The sequence below is a fragment of the Anoplopoma fimbria genome, chromosome 8 (assembly GCF_027596085.1).
Source record: "Anoplopoma fimbria isolate UVic2021 breed Golden Eagle Sablefish chromosome 8, Afim_UVic_2022, whole genome shotgun sequence".
In the NCBI taxonomy this organism is placed as follows: domain Eukaryota; kingdom Metazoa; phylum Chordata; class Actinopteri; order Perciformes; family Anoplopomatidae; genus Anoplopoma; species Anoplopoma fimbria.
The window spans coordinates 18055218-18070478 of record NC_072456.1 but is presented as its reverse complement, the minus strand read 5'-3'; the positions used below and the strand labels follow the sequence as shown (position 1 = coordinate 18070478).

At 40.3% G+C, this 15261-nt stretch overlaps 1 protein-coding gene across 1 annotated transcript in view; it reads right to left on the bottom strand.

Annotated features, from left to right (window-relative positions):
• The window catches only part of p3h2 (prolyl 3-hydroxylase 2), a 56591-nt gene that overhangs the window by 41251 nt on the left and 79 nt on the right, over window positions 1-15261 (bottom strand). The window contains exon 1 of the mRNA XM_054602660.1: window positions 14767-15261. This exon is cut by the window's right edge and continues 79 nt beyond it. Coding sequence (XP_054458635.1) covers window positions 14767-15210 — 444 coding nt within the window. The 5' untranslated portion in view covers window positions 15211-15261. The remainder of the gene's footprint in view (window positions 1-14766) is intronic.

Here is a 15261-nt window from a genome sequence, read left to right as displayed (position 1 = left end):
ATGCCACTTAAATACCAGAAGACACAGTAGAATATGAGCAACAGTCAAAACTGTGGTATGACCTCATGGTAATGCTTTAAACAGGAACAGTATGACTATACAACAATCTATTTTAGTGCTGGACCAATGAGTTGTCCAGACCGATGCTGCCTTTAAAGAGAACGTAAATCAATTTAAAAAGTAATTTAGAAACACTGTCTTGTATCTTTGTTACGCCGAATTATATTGTAAACTGAAAGTGTCTGTTCCTCACAGCAGCAGCACAGGGTTGCAACAGTCACTTATCACGTGACAAGAGAAGTTGATTCACAATACCATAGTGTCAAAAGAAAAAGGCCTTTTTGGCAATATCTCGAATTTAAGCCCAATGCTAGTAGAGAACCTGACAATGTAAATCAGGCAATCTGCAAACTGTTTTATCAAAATGTTTCTGTTAAATAAAATAAAAATCCTATTAGCTTATATATCATCATCATATATTTCAGCTATCAATATTAATTTCAGCCTCAAATATCTAGCATTATAAAGATTTTTATTCCTTCCAATCGTGGCGTGTTGGTTTGTTCTGAATGACTTTGTTTGTCTGGAACAGGACTGAAAGTCAGAGTCACAAACTTCTTGATACAGCTTTGTGCCTCATTAGTTTTGTTTTCATCACCACTCACACTGAGTTTGATTAATTCTGTTCCGACATGTTCGGTGTTAAGTTAGCACACCTGTAAGAATAAAAAAGTCAAATTCATTTGAAAAACACTATGATTTCACAATATGCATCACTCATTCCACATTTAAAATTCCAGTGTAGCACCACTTATTCACATGAGCTCATCCTGGCAGTGATTCGACGTCTGAGGCCAAGTCAGCGCCTGTGCAAACCATTACTGAGCCTCTCGGCTATACCTCTCACACCGCACGTGCAGCCTGAGCTGAAGCCTCCTACAGGCTGACGGTGCACAAAAAACCTCGCCACCAGGACCATACACCACAGACGAGCTGTACAGTAGAAGCAAGCAGCTCATGGAAAACATGAAACACAAGAGGCCTGCACGCACGACATGTCTTCACGTTACTGAAAACCGCACTGCACCCGGCAAGTGAGAGGACAAAAAGGGCTGTGTTATTGTTGGCTACTGTGAGTACAGGCCCACACAAGACTTAAAGATGACGGAGGCTCCATACGGAGAGCACCATCAGTGAAAACGTTCATTTAAATAAACTCAAGATATTTGCAATGATCCCACAATGAAAATGGCCACGACAGCAGGTCAAAACCAGCTGTGGACTGATGTTTATTAAAAGCTGTCAAGATGAAGTGACACACTGCCATAAGTAAAACCAATAAAACTTAACTTCAGAGAAATATGCAATTTTAATAACCCGTGGCAAGCTTTTCCAACTCAAGCCGCGTATGACAAAGGATAGTTGTTTACTGTCCAACGTCTACATGATGTCATGAATCAGTTTCTGTACAACTATACAATGGCTCTACTGTACAGAAAATCATGTTCCTCTCTCCAGTCTCAATCTGAGTACATATTATAGACCCTCTTGGGGATTTAACAGCTCATTTCCTCTGAATGACACAGTCTCCACGATTCAGCTTTCTGCCCAAACCATGTCAGAATTCCTCTTTGATGAAGAGATGCTGTAAGACACATAACCACAGACCAGCAAGTCTCTCATTGGTTTTGTTTGTATCTCTGCTGTTGCTTAGAAACCAGCGCACAAGGTGAGCTTCTATTAATTAGCATTTTCTGTGAGGGGGTTGTAACAAAAGATGACAGACACATTTTACAACACTGTTGCTGACATTCAACAACTTAATTAGATGTGGTTCAGTTTGTGTGAATCACAGTTAAAGTGAGGAATTGACTTAATTACAATACACAGTTTATGAATTTTTTTTTCAGCTGCACCAAAGCAAAACCTTCCAGCCTGGCAAACATATGCCATGAACATGTGAGATATTCTTAGAACGTAACAGCTATAATTACCTAAAGCCACTTTAACTACCATGCAGTCTTATTTAGACAATTAAAAGCAAACATTCGGGCCTTACTTTACAAGAGTTTGGGGTTTGCCAGCAAAGCAACATGAAGGGAAATATCTGATTCATGTGGATTTCTAATGCGTCAGCTCTAAAACCATTCTACAGAAAAAATATACAGTACCAAGAGAAATCCAAAAAGTTAAACGTATCTCAACTGATTTGTGATGAAGAGATAAGGCTACGTTATCTGATGCACCACTTACCAGCACTATTGCACAATAGTTCAATAAAAACAAAAAAACGTTCATCATCAGTTTGGAATCCAGTGGTATAATTATTATTATTACAAGATAAGACAAGATATTCTGCCTATCAAATAGAGGGATTTTATAATTGAGTCAGTGTACTTTAGTATAAACTTGGCCAGTGTTGATATAATTAACTTCTTATCAACTGTTTACTCACTATAATAAACACCAACGCTTGCAACTAAGCAACATAAAACACAGCGTTACAGCCCCTACCTGTGACTATAAACATTACATCATCATGAACAGACTGATGATGATAATAAACATTAGACAAGTTGGTAACGAAGTAAATATTGACACAGATTCAAGCCTAAAACTCATGTTAAAGTCATGTCTTCCTGCAAATTTCCCCGCTGTGGGACTAATAAAGGATTATTTTATCTTATCTTAACTTACAGCAGAGGCCTGGTGGCGGGAGTTTAAACTCTTTGCACAGGGCCGGTCAGGACAGTCTGGGATGGCATTCCAAAGGACCCACATTCTGTAAATACCTCAGAGCATTTTACTGCTAAATTAAGAAGCCTGTCGAGCCTAGTAAGTGTATGGAAAACATGTAAAGATTTCCATGCCAGACAACAATAAAAGACGGTAATCCTCTTTCTATCAAATTCCTATAAACCACAGTTGACACAGCAGGAAAAAATGTTCCTCCAAAAGAAAAAACACAGCTGCCCCTGTTTAAATGGCATTTATATTTAAAAAAAATCAAAAGATTATTTTTTTTCCTCCTGTACAGCAGGGAAATATGTGTATTTTTCCCACAGCTTGACTGTCCTCACCCTCAGACTACATCCACACTGATATGTGTTTGTTTTAAAACAGTGTTTTTATGTTCACATGAACATTCACTTACACTGGGCAAGCAGGTGCTGGTGTAAACAGGAAGTAGATTGTTGCTTAGTTACAGAAAAATACAACAGTATAGAGTAAAGAATATTTTTATTCTTTACCAATAAAAGCTTGTGCTTGATACTGAAGATTTTCCTAATATTTCATTTCATTTTATTTGTTTTCCATACAAGGCTGCAGGTCTTGCTCTATCTTTCTCTCGCACACTATTTTGTTTGTATCATTTAATAAAAGGAAAACTTACAAATCAAAGTTTTACTAGATTACAGGTCAAGAAATTTGGTCAACACACTCCTTTCACTCGTTTTGTTGTTGTCTGTTCTCACCTCGTAGCTTTGCCAGGTGTTTGGAAGTCCCTGTTGCACTGGAGAGCGTTGATGTTTTCATATACAGTTTTTTGTGAACTTCACGATAGTGGTGCAGAACAAAATAAACATAGATAAGAAAAGGAAAGTCCTCTATTTTATGTCATTCACCCTGCTCAAAGCTGCAAACCATGACTCAAACGTGCGCTTCGCTTGCAAAACGCTCCAACAATGACTTGCTTTCTCTGCATGTAGGCACTAGTAGATTTATTAAATTCACCTTTAGCTGCACATCCGACTCTTTACACCCTGACACACAATAGCTGTATAAATGGCATATTTGCTAAGAAATTTGATTTATTTGATTTATATTCAATTCTAATATAAGAGAAACATTTAAACTATAGGAACCAGAAACTTAACATACAACTGGTCCCTAAACAAAAGTAAAGTCGGAGTTAAACTATAAAATACTGTAAAAATACTTGTGGCCTCTTTAATGAGGAGTGATATCCAGGAACCAGAGACAGGACAACAAAAGATCTTCAAGGACAAAACAAGAAATGACAGTAAACATAGCACACCATTATACAAAGCAGATCTATTCAAGATCCATGGCTTTGGATACCTTCTGCATGAATACCGAACAGTCTGTGAACTTCCTAGAAGTCTCTTTTCTCCAGAACTGAACAGGTCTCATGCCTCGGCTGTGTCACAATGTTTATGATTAAAGAAGAGTTTATGTTCCCGTATTCCTCTGCCTCCACAACTTAAATGATTACTTCTGCATGTAGACATTCAAGAAGACCGATGCCTTCCCTCTGTATTGAGTGCATGTGGTCACAGGGTAAAACGTCTTGAAGTGGCAGCTCAGAGGCTGTTTTCTCTCAAAATCACAACTGGAGCCAAAGGATTTACATTCTTTGCGGGGGCTCTCCTACTGGGTGACATCACAGTCCTCTGAACACTTTACATAAACTGACCCTCCAAATCTTCACTTAAATGACTCATTACTGAATTGGCAAACGGGGCGGAACATAAACACTATCCTCAAGCAAAAGCCAACAGTAAAACACTGTTGTAAAATAAATTGCAACTTGGACATTTAGCGTTAGCTCAAGGCAGTCTGCAGGGATTTAAACAAGCCTTGCATAGTTTAGGATGGGCCTTAATAAGTAAATCATTTTACGATGTCTCGATGTCTAGGTGTATGTGTTACTTAAAAAAATACTTCCAGAGTGAATAAAACCGAGACAGGGCAACATGTCAATGATAATCAATATATAATTTTGTGTGGAAGACATATAGATTTTGATTCAGGTGTAGCCAAAGCCGTTTAACCTACAGTTGAGTGATGTACAGCCTCTAGAACAGGATGTCTATGTACAAGACAAATCCTTTTTTACCACAAGAGGCCATAAAACCATGATGCGTTTGTCTTTGCAATTTTGCACAGAGCTCATCAGGGTTGGTGCCACAGTGTTTTTATTTTCTTTGTGTACTCACCACAGCATTCATTTGGTATTGTACCATCATTAACACTTAAAAATACACAAGGCTTTTTCAAACAGTGCGGTGCAAACAACTTTTACAATTCCAGACATGACACAGAGCACAAACTACCACTGAAATATAATGTGAGTTTAACGTTGCATATGTACATTACTTTCAATGTCAAAGGTTAGCAACGAGATCTCTGAATTTAGGCTAAAAAGCAGCTGCTTTTAAGTTGGCTTGAAGTTTTTCTCCATGAACACTGACAATGTGACAACTTCTTCTTAAAGCGACTATAATCATTATTTTGACTACTTGCATGTGAAAGGGGTCACTTGTAGTGACATGCCCACTGACATTTAATGAGTGATAGTAGCTTTAGCTTTTTTGCTTAACTGCTTCACCATTGTTTTGGTTTTACAGCCTACAACTGAACTGTTTTGGTTCACCATCTTCGTGCTCAGCACCAAACAGCAGACAGATCAGTTAGTGATAGCTGGTAAACAAAAAAAGAGCAAAAAGGACAGTGAGGACAGAAACAAGACTCATTATTAATGAAAATGTTGCTTGAGCTGGATGTGTAAAAAAGGGAACAGTATGTATAATTCATCATATCAACTTAAAAGGTATTATGAAATAAATACATTTATGATCAAATTGACGCATGTTCCATAACACAGACTCGTGATTTCTGTTCCAGAAATGTCATCCGAGTGACATGTACTTTGATTTTTGAGTTTGGCCCATGTCCAATCTGCTAACTTGGAGGGGACATACTGCAGCCAGTATAAGTATTAGATATTTTGTCCTCACTTTTGGGGAGCTATAATTTCATCCATCTTTATAAACATTATACGATTTAGGCTAGCCTAAATTTTTCAGTCCTGAGTAACTCCTTCTGTGTCACTTTTTGTCCTATTAATCAACTCATCTTTAAAGCTTGCTCCAGGCGCCAACAGGACATGAAGCAGAACTGACCTCACTTTAACATTTTGCAGATAATATATTCCTGCTGCCTTAAATTTACAGGAAAAGTTCTCGAAGGACATTTGGCTCTTATAAGGGAACATCAACACATACACATTCTTTGCGTTATCCCACTTAATCACCATCGCTGGCAGCCATCAGATGTGACCCATCCTCATGTTGAGAGTCCAAAACTACTTTCAGCTTTCTCTGGGGATTTAGGAGATTTATTTAAGAAACAGATGCATTATTTTCCACAGAAAATTGTCTCAGTCTGATTTAAGCAGCATGGCTGATGAAAAACAATGAAGAGGAAGGTTTAAGCTTAAAGGCAGCTCTGTGAAATAAAGGCCACTGTGTTTAGAGAAGCTATCTATAGAGCTGATAGATAAAAAATTGAGCAGTATGTTGATAGCCATGACCTCATTGTCTCATTACTTGAGACCTCCAGAAGGACCTTTTCATTGGCTAAAGATGACATAAGAACAATCCATAAACAGAAAGCGCCTTGGAGCACATTTCAGCCTTAACGTCACTTTCTCCTAATCCTGCCACACTACTTTGATGAAGTAGACAGGCCTGTCTTTGGTTCCTTGTGCCAAATGCTGTTTAGCACTGTTATTAGCTGTAACTCACAGAGATCTGAACCAGATGTGGGGACACTGCTGTGAGGTCAGTGCCGTCCAGGGGTCAGGTCAACATGGGATCATGAAAACTATTCTCTCCTGATGTCTAAGTAGGTGTAATACTACCTGTTTCCCTGCAGGGTAAATAGTTTCAGGGGGGAGCTGAGATCTAACGACAAAGATAAGCAGGTCACTGGGCGGCAGGGGATAATAGTTGGAAATCCTGGCGTTATGCACAAGAATGAATTACTCTTTGGCAGTCGTAGGTGGGAGGGAGGAAGAGGGGGGTGTGCAAATTGGAAATAGTCCCCTTCTGCCAGCTGTCAAACTTAACTTGGTGATGTGTAGCGCAGGGTGGATTCCGAGAGCTGTATTTTTTGTATTTTCATGGTGTGAAATAAAGACATCTGCACGGGAACATTTCTGATACAAAACAAGACGCAGCTGAAATACATCTCACTCCCGACATATTCTGATATCCAAGTAGAGCTGTTCTAGACCAGAGAAATGTTTAGTCTACTAGCACGATTTTATCAACCAATCATTAGTTGATTTATTTAAGGGTTCCATAAAACTCAGTTTCTCCACAAAGGATCAACAAAAGCACCAGTTAAAAATCTTTTGTGTTTACCAGAGATGTGCTCATAGTTTTATTGTAAATAACTCATTCAGCATGAAAAGCCATTTAAAAAATGACTAATCCACAAAAGAGGTATTTAGAGGGGTCAGCCCTACATATCTCACTTTCTCACACACATTCAATGCACAGACACATAAACAGTGTCACATAAACACACATTTACTGCAGTGTCACAACGGGACCATTGCCCCGCAAGCTGACGACAGCGGAGAGGTCCTGGATAAACAATCAACACTTCTAATTGAATTTTACAGGAAACAGCTGTGGGGTCAAAAAGGCAAACAAACTGCCTTACAAAGATGAATGTCTCTTACTTCTGAGGAGTACTGGAGGATTTGCTACAGGATCCATAATTAAAATTTTAAAATTTCATAAGAAAATGTACAATCTTTGTCTGTGTAGAGAAGACGTATTCAATTTGATTTACTTGACTTAATTTATGTATAATAATAATAAAAAAAGAACCTAAATGAGACCAGAGACAGTTCAGGAAGGTGACGACACACTGGGAGTCAGTTTCCTGTCTCTGTGCCACATGGGTTTCGACACTGCCCTGCTACTTTAAAAGACTAGCTGCTGGTCCTATTAGTCCATAACTCCAAAAGGGGGAAGTGAACATGAACACAGATTATGACTGATTCTTTTGTTTCATAGTCACAAAAGTGACAATAATTTACGAACACGGCATTTTTCGGACAGACGGAAACGATCTTTGTTTGAGACCTTTCTCTGTCTCAGACTCAATCTTGCGATGTCTGCAAACTACAGTTGCTAACGCCCTAGCTGACTAATTTATGTAATGCTAAATCTGTTATAGTTGCATCACCGAGCCAGTGGAAAAAGGGAATAGGAGACATGTGACCCTGCTGTGGCTTCGAACAGATTCCCTGCTGCTGGGACCACGTACCAAATACCACAAACCTTCTGCCATGGAAGACAGACATTTTTACCTATTTACCAGAGGAGCTCTCACTTCAATACACGACTGGCCACCACAGATTGAATATTCATCTAAACCACGCTGAGTACATTTAAGCTGTTGAAAGATAAAACGATAACAAATGTGCTTTCCTAAGAGTAAAAGTGATATTGCTTAATTTTCTCAATTTACCAGTGTTTTCCACATCAGATTTGACTTCATCTCCCCTCTACCCTCTTTGTGGTTTCCACCCCGAAGCCCACAGCTCTCTGCTTCCTAGAAATGATCTGCTGAACACAGAAGCAACTTGAGACGTTGGAACAATTTAGCTCACGGTTGTGTGGAACAAGCTGTGAGGTGGAGATAGGATACCTCAGAAAACCTGTGGAACATTTTTACTCTTTGTGTGGACTAAAAGGTTGGCTTGAATATGTGCCAACGGTTCTGTCGAGGTCAAATATGTGTTCTGTCACATTTAAAATAGTCTGTGTATGTGAACAAACATTAAAAAAAAAAAAATAGAATAAACAACATCGCTAGTCAGTGTACACTGGCCCTTTCTATCTCTCCCATTCCAACAGCTAGGTTCACTGTGTATGGCACACCCATGGGTCTATGAATAAGTCAACAACAGAGATCAATGTATGTCCAGCAAAGGAAAACATCAGTTTGTGTGTACTGAGTGGGTGTCACACAGGTGAAATATATTTCATCTACTTTTTTATGATATGATGGAAAATAAATACTAGATCCTAGTTGCTGTGTAAAAGATATCATGACGGGTAGAAGTGCTTTCACTGCTTGCACCCCTGCAGCAGCCCGTTCAAGTCACTAGTGAGGCTAAACAGATGCCTGGCAAACTCCGTTGTTTTCCATCGTAGCACTGATTTCTCCACTCAGACACCCGGGAGTCTTTGGCCAGACTGATAATCACCAAAAACAAAGAATGACACACACACACACACACACACACACACACACACACACACACACACACACACACACACACACACACACACACACACACACACACACACACACACACACACACACACACACACACACACACACACACACACACACCAGTTACTGAAATACAGAACTCCACACAGACACACATACGTATATCTAAATGCTTTTCTACAGCTGGTTGGATCAACACAACGAATCTTGGTCCAAATCCTCCCCTTGGTGACAAGTGATATTCTGATCTTCTATAAATTGAGAATACACTGTGGTCAGAAAGCAGTAACTGTGATAAATATGCATGAATTAATCAAAAGTTTGGAGCTTGAATCAAACGCGTCCGGATTGTCATCGTCTCCCACCTCTGGCCGCTGCCTTTCTGTGAGGCCACACATGCACGTACACCAGCACTTCAAAAGTCACATCCGAGCCAAGTCCGACTCCTTTCCACAACCTGCTGCTGTCTCGTCCAAGTCCACAAACCACTGCATTGACCCATTAGCAGCGTCCTCCTCTCCTGCAGCCGTTTAATTGTTAATCAGGCAGAGAACTGTATTGGTGTGTTACACCACAGCGTGCCCCCACATTCCTGTAGTGAGTTATCCGCTCATATCCAGTCATGCAGAAGGCCTTTGGCACAGCCTAGTGCCACAATGTCTGGGCAAAGCTACAGCACTGCACGCTAGGTTAGAGGAGCAGCATGTTGGCACTGCAGGCGTGTGCAGAGTAGGTGATGGTGATCATTATCAATTATTCAATACAGTATCCAGTGTTGTTTCTCTTAAGCAATCCCTCTTTTTCACTATCAATATGATTCATTTTATTCAAAATTTTAATGAGATATAAATTGAAACTTGAAACAGGGGGACACAGCTAGCCTGGCTCTGTAATCCACCTACCAAGACCTTCACAGTTTAATAATTAAAATATCATTTGTTTAATCTGTTCAAAAACCAAAATGTGAAAAAAATATGTTGTGGTTGTACAGTCAGTTATGTGCAGGACCGTCAAGTATTTGCCACTTGTGCCTTATTTGCCTTGACAACGCTAAAACTTGCTACAGTATATTATCTCTTCATTCCCCAGATGATGAGCAACTTTGTGTGTCGCAAACTCTAAACGGACTTAATGGACCTTAGAGTCACGATCCTCTATTTATTCAGGCCAAGCATATGTTTATCTACAATGTCTACTTCTACTTCGTCTGATCCTGCGCTACTTCCTGTCCCGCTCCCAGTCACTTTGCTAATAGGATAACCTCAAAAAACAACCCTTGACATCTAACATATAAATCTGACTTGGAGGCGAACACCCTGACTGTCTCTGAGCAGAAGCCAGCCTTATAATCTAACCCATGCTGCTGTGTGTTTGGCTAATTCTGTCAATTTCTCTCAATAAGCTGGAAAGGGAAGATAAAACAAATCACAGCAAGAATGTACCAAAAGCGCAGCAATCATAACCAGCCCCTTCACACTTGTACACACCGAAACCTCTAATCACAACCAAGCCAGCAGATTCCATCTCACTACGTGGCCATCCAAGTCTATCTAAGGGGGACTGTGCTTCAGCCACGAGCTGCCTGCTGTGTAGTAATCAAATCATCACAGTCACAGTGGAATCATGATTTGGATGGACTTTATAGAGAAAATTCCAGAGGAGGCTCACAACATCAACAGGCTTCGGAGGCTTTCCTGACCTACTGTCACCTTCTAACATCCTGCTGGGAGACACGGGGAAGTTCTCAAAAAGTAGTTTCCAAGACTTCTCTCCAATGTGTGTCAAATCTTAGTTATCTTACATTTTGCAACTTTCAGCATGAAGCTTGTAAATCCTTGTGTTCCTCAACATTGACACAACAGTTCATTTAAGTTGGTGGCTCCAAATGTTTTGTCTGGCCTCAAAAGTGGGATTAAACTGGGCGCGCTGGATGAACTTGTCAACAGGGTCATTATGGAGCATTATAACCACCTTAATTACAAGTAATTGCTGTCCCAATCTCCGCAAAACTCAAATGGGACACAGAGAATCATTATCAAAAAGAATACACTGTAGTTGCTGGCATATAAAGAGTGTATACGTCTAGCTAACACTGGATTGAATATCCCCATGCACCTAAAAGGTCCTTTTGCAATGGAGAAGGCTTGCAGTATTAAAAAAATAATAATCTTTACAGGAAATTTGCATTATGATTTTTTTTATCTGATTTTCACTCCCTTTATTCATAATAAAAAAATAAATAGATAAATTCACAGACCAGAAATAATGTGTCCTTTCAGAATTTCTACTTGGAACAGAAGTTCTGTGAGCCGATCAGAGTAAGGATATAGAGGCTGGAGATATGATCTCCTCTTGCCCCTGAGTGCAGTTCAAAGCATTATATTGCTCTGCAGTTTGCCAACTGTAGGCAGAGCTTGTGGCCAGAGCCAGAGATCACTGGAGGCCATCAGGGTCCAGCCCAAATGGCAGCCATAGAAGTCTCCCTTTAATACCTACAAAAAGGTGGCGTGTCTCTCTTTTTTTAGAAAAGCAAACAGACCACAACAGGAAAATAAAATATTTGCCAGGCTAAATGATGGGCGAGCTGGGGACATACGCAGCAGCCTGAGTAAGGAAACAGTTGGTGACTGTGGAGCCTCTTCTAACAGGCCCAATGGCTGCATTGTGCCAGAGGCTGTCAGGAGGAGGGTGTGTGACGCTGGAATGTGCAGGAATGTTATTTATTTTCACAAACACCACCAAGTGCCCCCATACTAACACACATGTGAGGGCGCCTGCACACATATACACACTTGTACTGAAGATTCAGGTACTAATGTGCATATGTACACACTGACTGGTCTGATGTGCTCTCATCTGGCTGGCCAATGGGAGAGCTCCAGCTCGGCCTCTCCTTACCTGTGGTAAGATCGACATCAGAGCTCTCGGCCTTGATGTGCTGCCATATACTAAAGGTCATAAAGACGTCAACTCACTAGGAGACACAGGACAAAAGAGCTGTTAAAACATTCATGAAAGCTTTGGTTTCAGTTTTTTGTGAGAGATAAAAACTAAATGAGCCACTTCTTCTCCCAACAGATGTTTGATAAATCATAATTCTTTTTGCATAAGATTAGTAGTATTTTTTCCAGCTTGGCGAGACACTGTGTGTAAGGCTGTGTCTATATGCTCATGTCTAGACATGAGCAAGCACTTTTATGAGAGGATCGCATCAGTTCTGATTCAGACAAAAATGGGGAAACCATTTGCCGAGCAGCAGACAATAACACTGCCCACCAACTTCCCACCACTTCTGAGAGGTGGAAGCTGTGTGTCATCAACCTGGTATTTGGAGCTGGTCTGAGGTCAGCAACAGTGGAAGTCGACTGGGTCTCAGGTTCACGTAAGGAGATGGTGCCAGATTCTCAAGTGAGCTCCAACTGGGTTAAAATGTCACTCTCTTGCTCACATGAAGGTAAAAGGTCCAATAACACTCAAACACAGGTGGAGTTAATTATTTGTACATACTGACATGTAGTCACCGCTGTATGAAAGCCACTGAAACTGCAAGTGTCCTTAAGTTGAACCTGAGCGTGCTGTTGTAGAAAGACGGCATCCCTGCAGGAATCATTGCATCATTGTTGCAGTCACACATATTGTATGCCTGCATGTTAAATAAAATGTTTGTAAAGCTCAAGTTCACCTCTTTTCATCCGTCAGAAGTCCAGGATAAGAGACAGCATAAAAGGAGATTGGGACCAGGATGTTACTGTACGAAAACATGCTAACAAATACCCCCACAAAAATACAGGGGGCTGTTCATACATTTGTGAAACTACAAAATACGAGCTGGTCTGATGGGAAATATTCAAACAGACAAATAAAACTAATTTGCTCCTCAGAGACAAATATAGCACACAGTCTGAATCAGCAAATTACATTTTGTTCCCAGTTCTCCTGTTTTATCCGTCTCTTGGATTGTTCCCACGACTAGTTCTCAACATCGTCGCAGCCGAATGATGGATCTCATGGGAAAAGCTGCTGTGGAAATTTGAATGAATGTAGAGCGAATGACAAAGATTTCTAATATGTAGAGATTGAGGAATAGTTTCAGTTTAGGAGTGTTGCAAAAATTGAAAAGCACACTGAAAATATAATCTGACTGGAATTTTAAGTAACTCTTGAGTTATGCACTTCATCTAACAAGTGTTGATACCAGTTTGGATGCGGGACGATGCAGGAAAAGAGAATAAGACAAAGTCGGAGCTGCCAAAACAAAGATAAATCTACAAACATTTTGCCTAAAAATAACACTGCTCACTGAGTAGCTATATAAACCAAAGCGCAGCTGTAGTGCACAGACATCTGTAGAGTCAACCTGCTGTGGGTGGGCCTTGATCTTCCTACAGCTAAAGCTAATATCAACGACTTAGTAGTCTTTGACATGGGTGTGATGCATGGACGCACATGTATGCAGTGCATGTTACGTCACACTGTTGCATGTTACTGCTGAAGGGATCTAAAACTGAAATAAAGCTTTAGCTTGTATATTATTTAGAAAGAGTCTGACTGTTATAATCAGTGGGTCACTCTGATTGGCCAGTATTGGCTTATCAATCACTCTATGGCATATGGATATATGGCAGATACGTGGTACATTCATGCTTATCCTGTGCTTTAATGTTTATTGTATGATTATTTAGCTCCAACATATACTTATTAGTGTTCTTTGAATGATTTAAATGTATTCTGTATAGAAAATGTAACTCTAGGTAGAATGACAAGTCGACATGTTTAACTTTTAGCCTCAACTTTGAAATTAAAGTGTGTTCCTTATTGTTCAACTGTAAAACATCCTGTTACATAAAAGCCGTATTATAGCTATCCTCCTCGAGTTTGCTTATTATGTTATGGCAAAAAAACAAATATTGGCATATATTTGCATTTGTTTTGTGTTCTCTTAAATATCAATATTGGGATTTATTTTGATATGGTTCTACTGCAGTGAAGATGTAATAAGAAATACTAGGCCTATATCTTAGTCCCATGTAGTGTATGTGGTTATATTTAAGAAGTGAGGTACTGGCACGTGTGTACAGTACCAGTCAAAAGTTTGGACACACCTTCTCATTCAACTACTTTGAAGAATCTAAAACATAAAACATATTCTGGTTTGTTGAGCATTTGTTTGTTTACCACATAATTCCATATGTGTTCCTTCATAGTTTGGATGTCTTCAATATTAATCTACAATGTAGAAAAAAATTAGAATAAAGAAAAACCATTGAATGAGAAGATGTGTCCAAACTTTTGACTGGTACTGTATTTGCATTTGTTTTAACTCTTAAATATCAATATTGGGACCTGAAAGTATTTTTTTTGATATGGTTCTACTGCAGTGAAGATGGAATAAGAAATACTAGGCCTATATCTTAGTCCCATGTAGTGTATGTGGTTATATTTAAGAAGTGCTAGTACTGGCACGTGTGTACATGTCCAAATGTTGTATGAAGAAATACTAGTAGTCGTTTTCTACATGTGTGCTGAGCAGCAGACCTGTCGTCAGTCTGCATCACGTTGCTGGGCAGCAGCAGCAGAAACAGCTGATGAAGACTGCAGCAGGCAAAGTGGAGCAAAGTGGAGCAAAGTGGAGCAAAGCATCCATAAGCATGAATAATTCCCTGCTGCGTGGACGGGACTGGCGCTCCCTCCCCTCCCCCTTACCTTCTGATATGCCAGTTGCAGATAGTTGTAGGGGATCCTCCGATGGAAGTCCTGAACTACATCCTCGCTGACTTTATGCAAAGACTGAATGCCAATTTTCTCCTCGATGCATGAGTTCATGCACGCCGCTCTTTGGAGCACCACGTCGGCAAAGCGCAGGTCCGAGAAGGTCCCATCAAAGGGATGCTGGTCCTGGCACCTCACACGGCACCGGACTCTGGTGAGTCGGACTTCTTGGTAGCTGCCGAGCGCGCCCTCCATGTAGCGCACCACGTTGGTATAGTCGCTGTTGTAAAACGCACGCACTGCATTTTCATATAAAAGGTCGTAAGGCTCCAGGAGGACTGATGATGCTGATGATGATGATGATGATGATGATGATGACAACGCGACAGTGAGGAGGACTACTGAGAAGATAGCAGCCGGTGAAAAGTTTCCATCCATCCTCTGGTTCGGTTCAGACGGTGAGGAGCGTGAGGAGCAGACTGTCAGTCA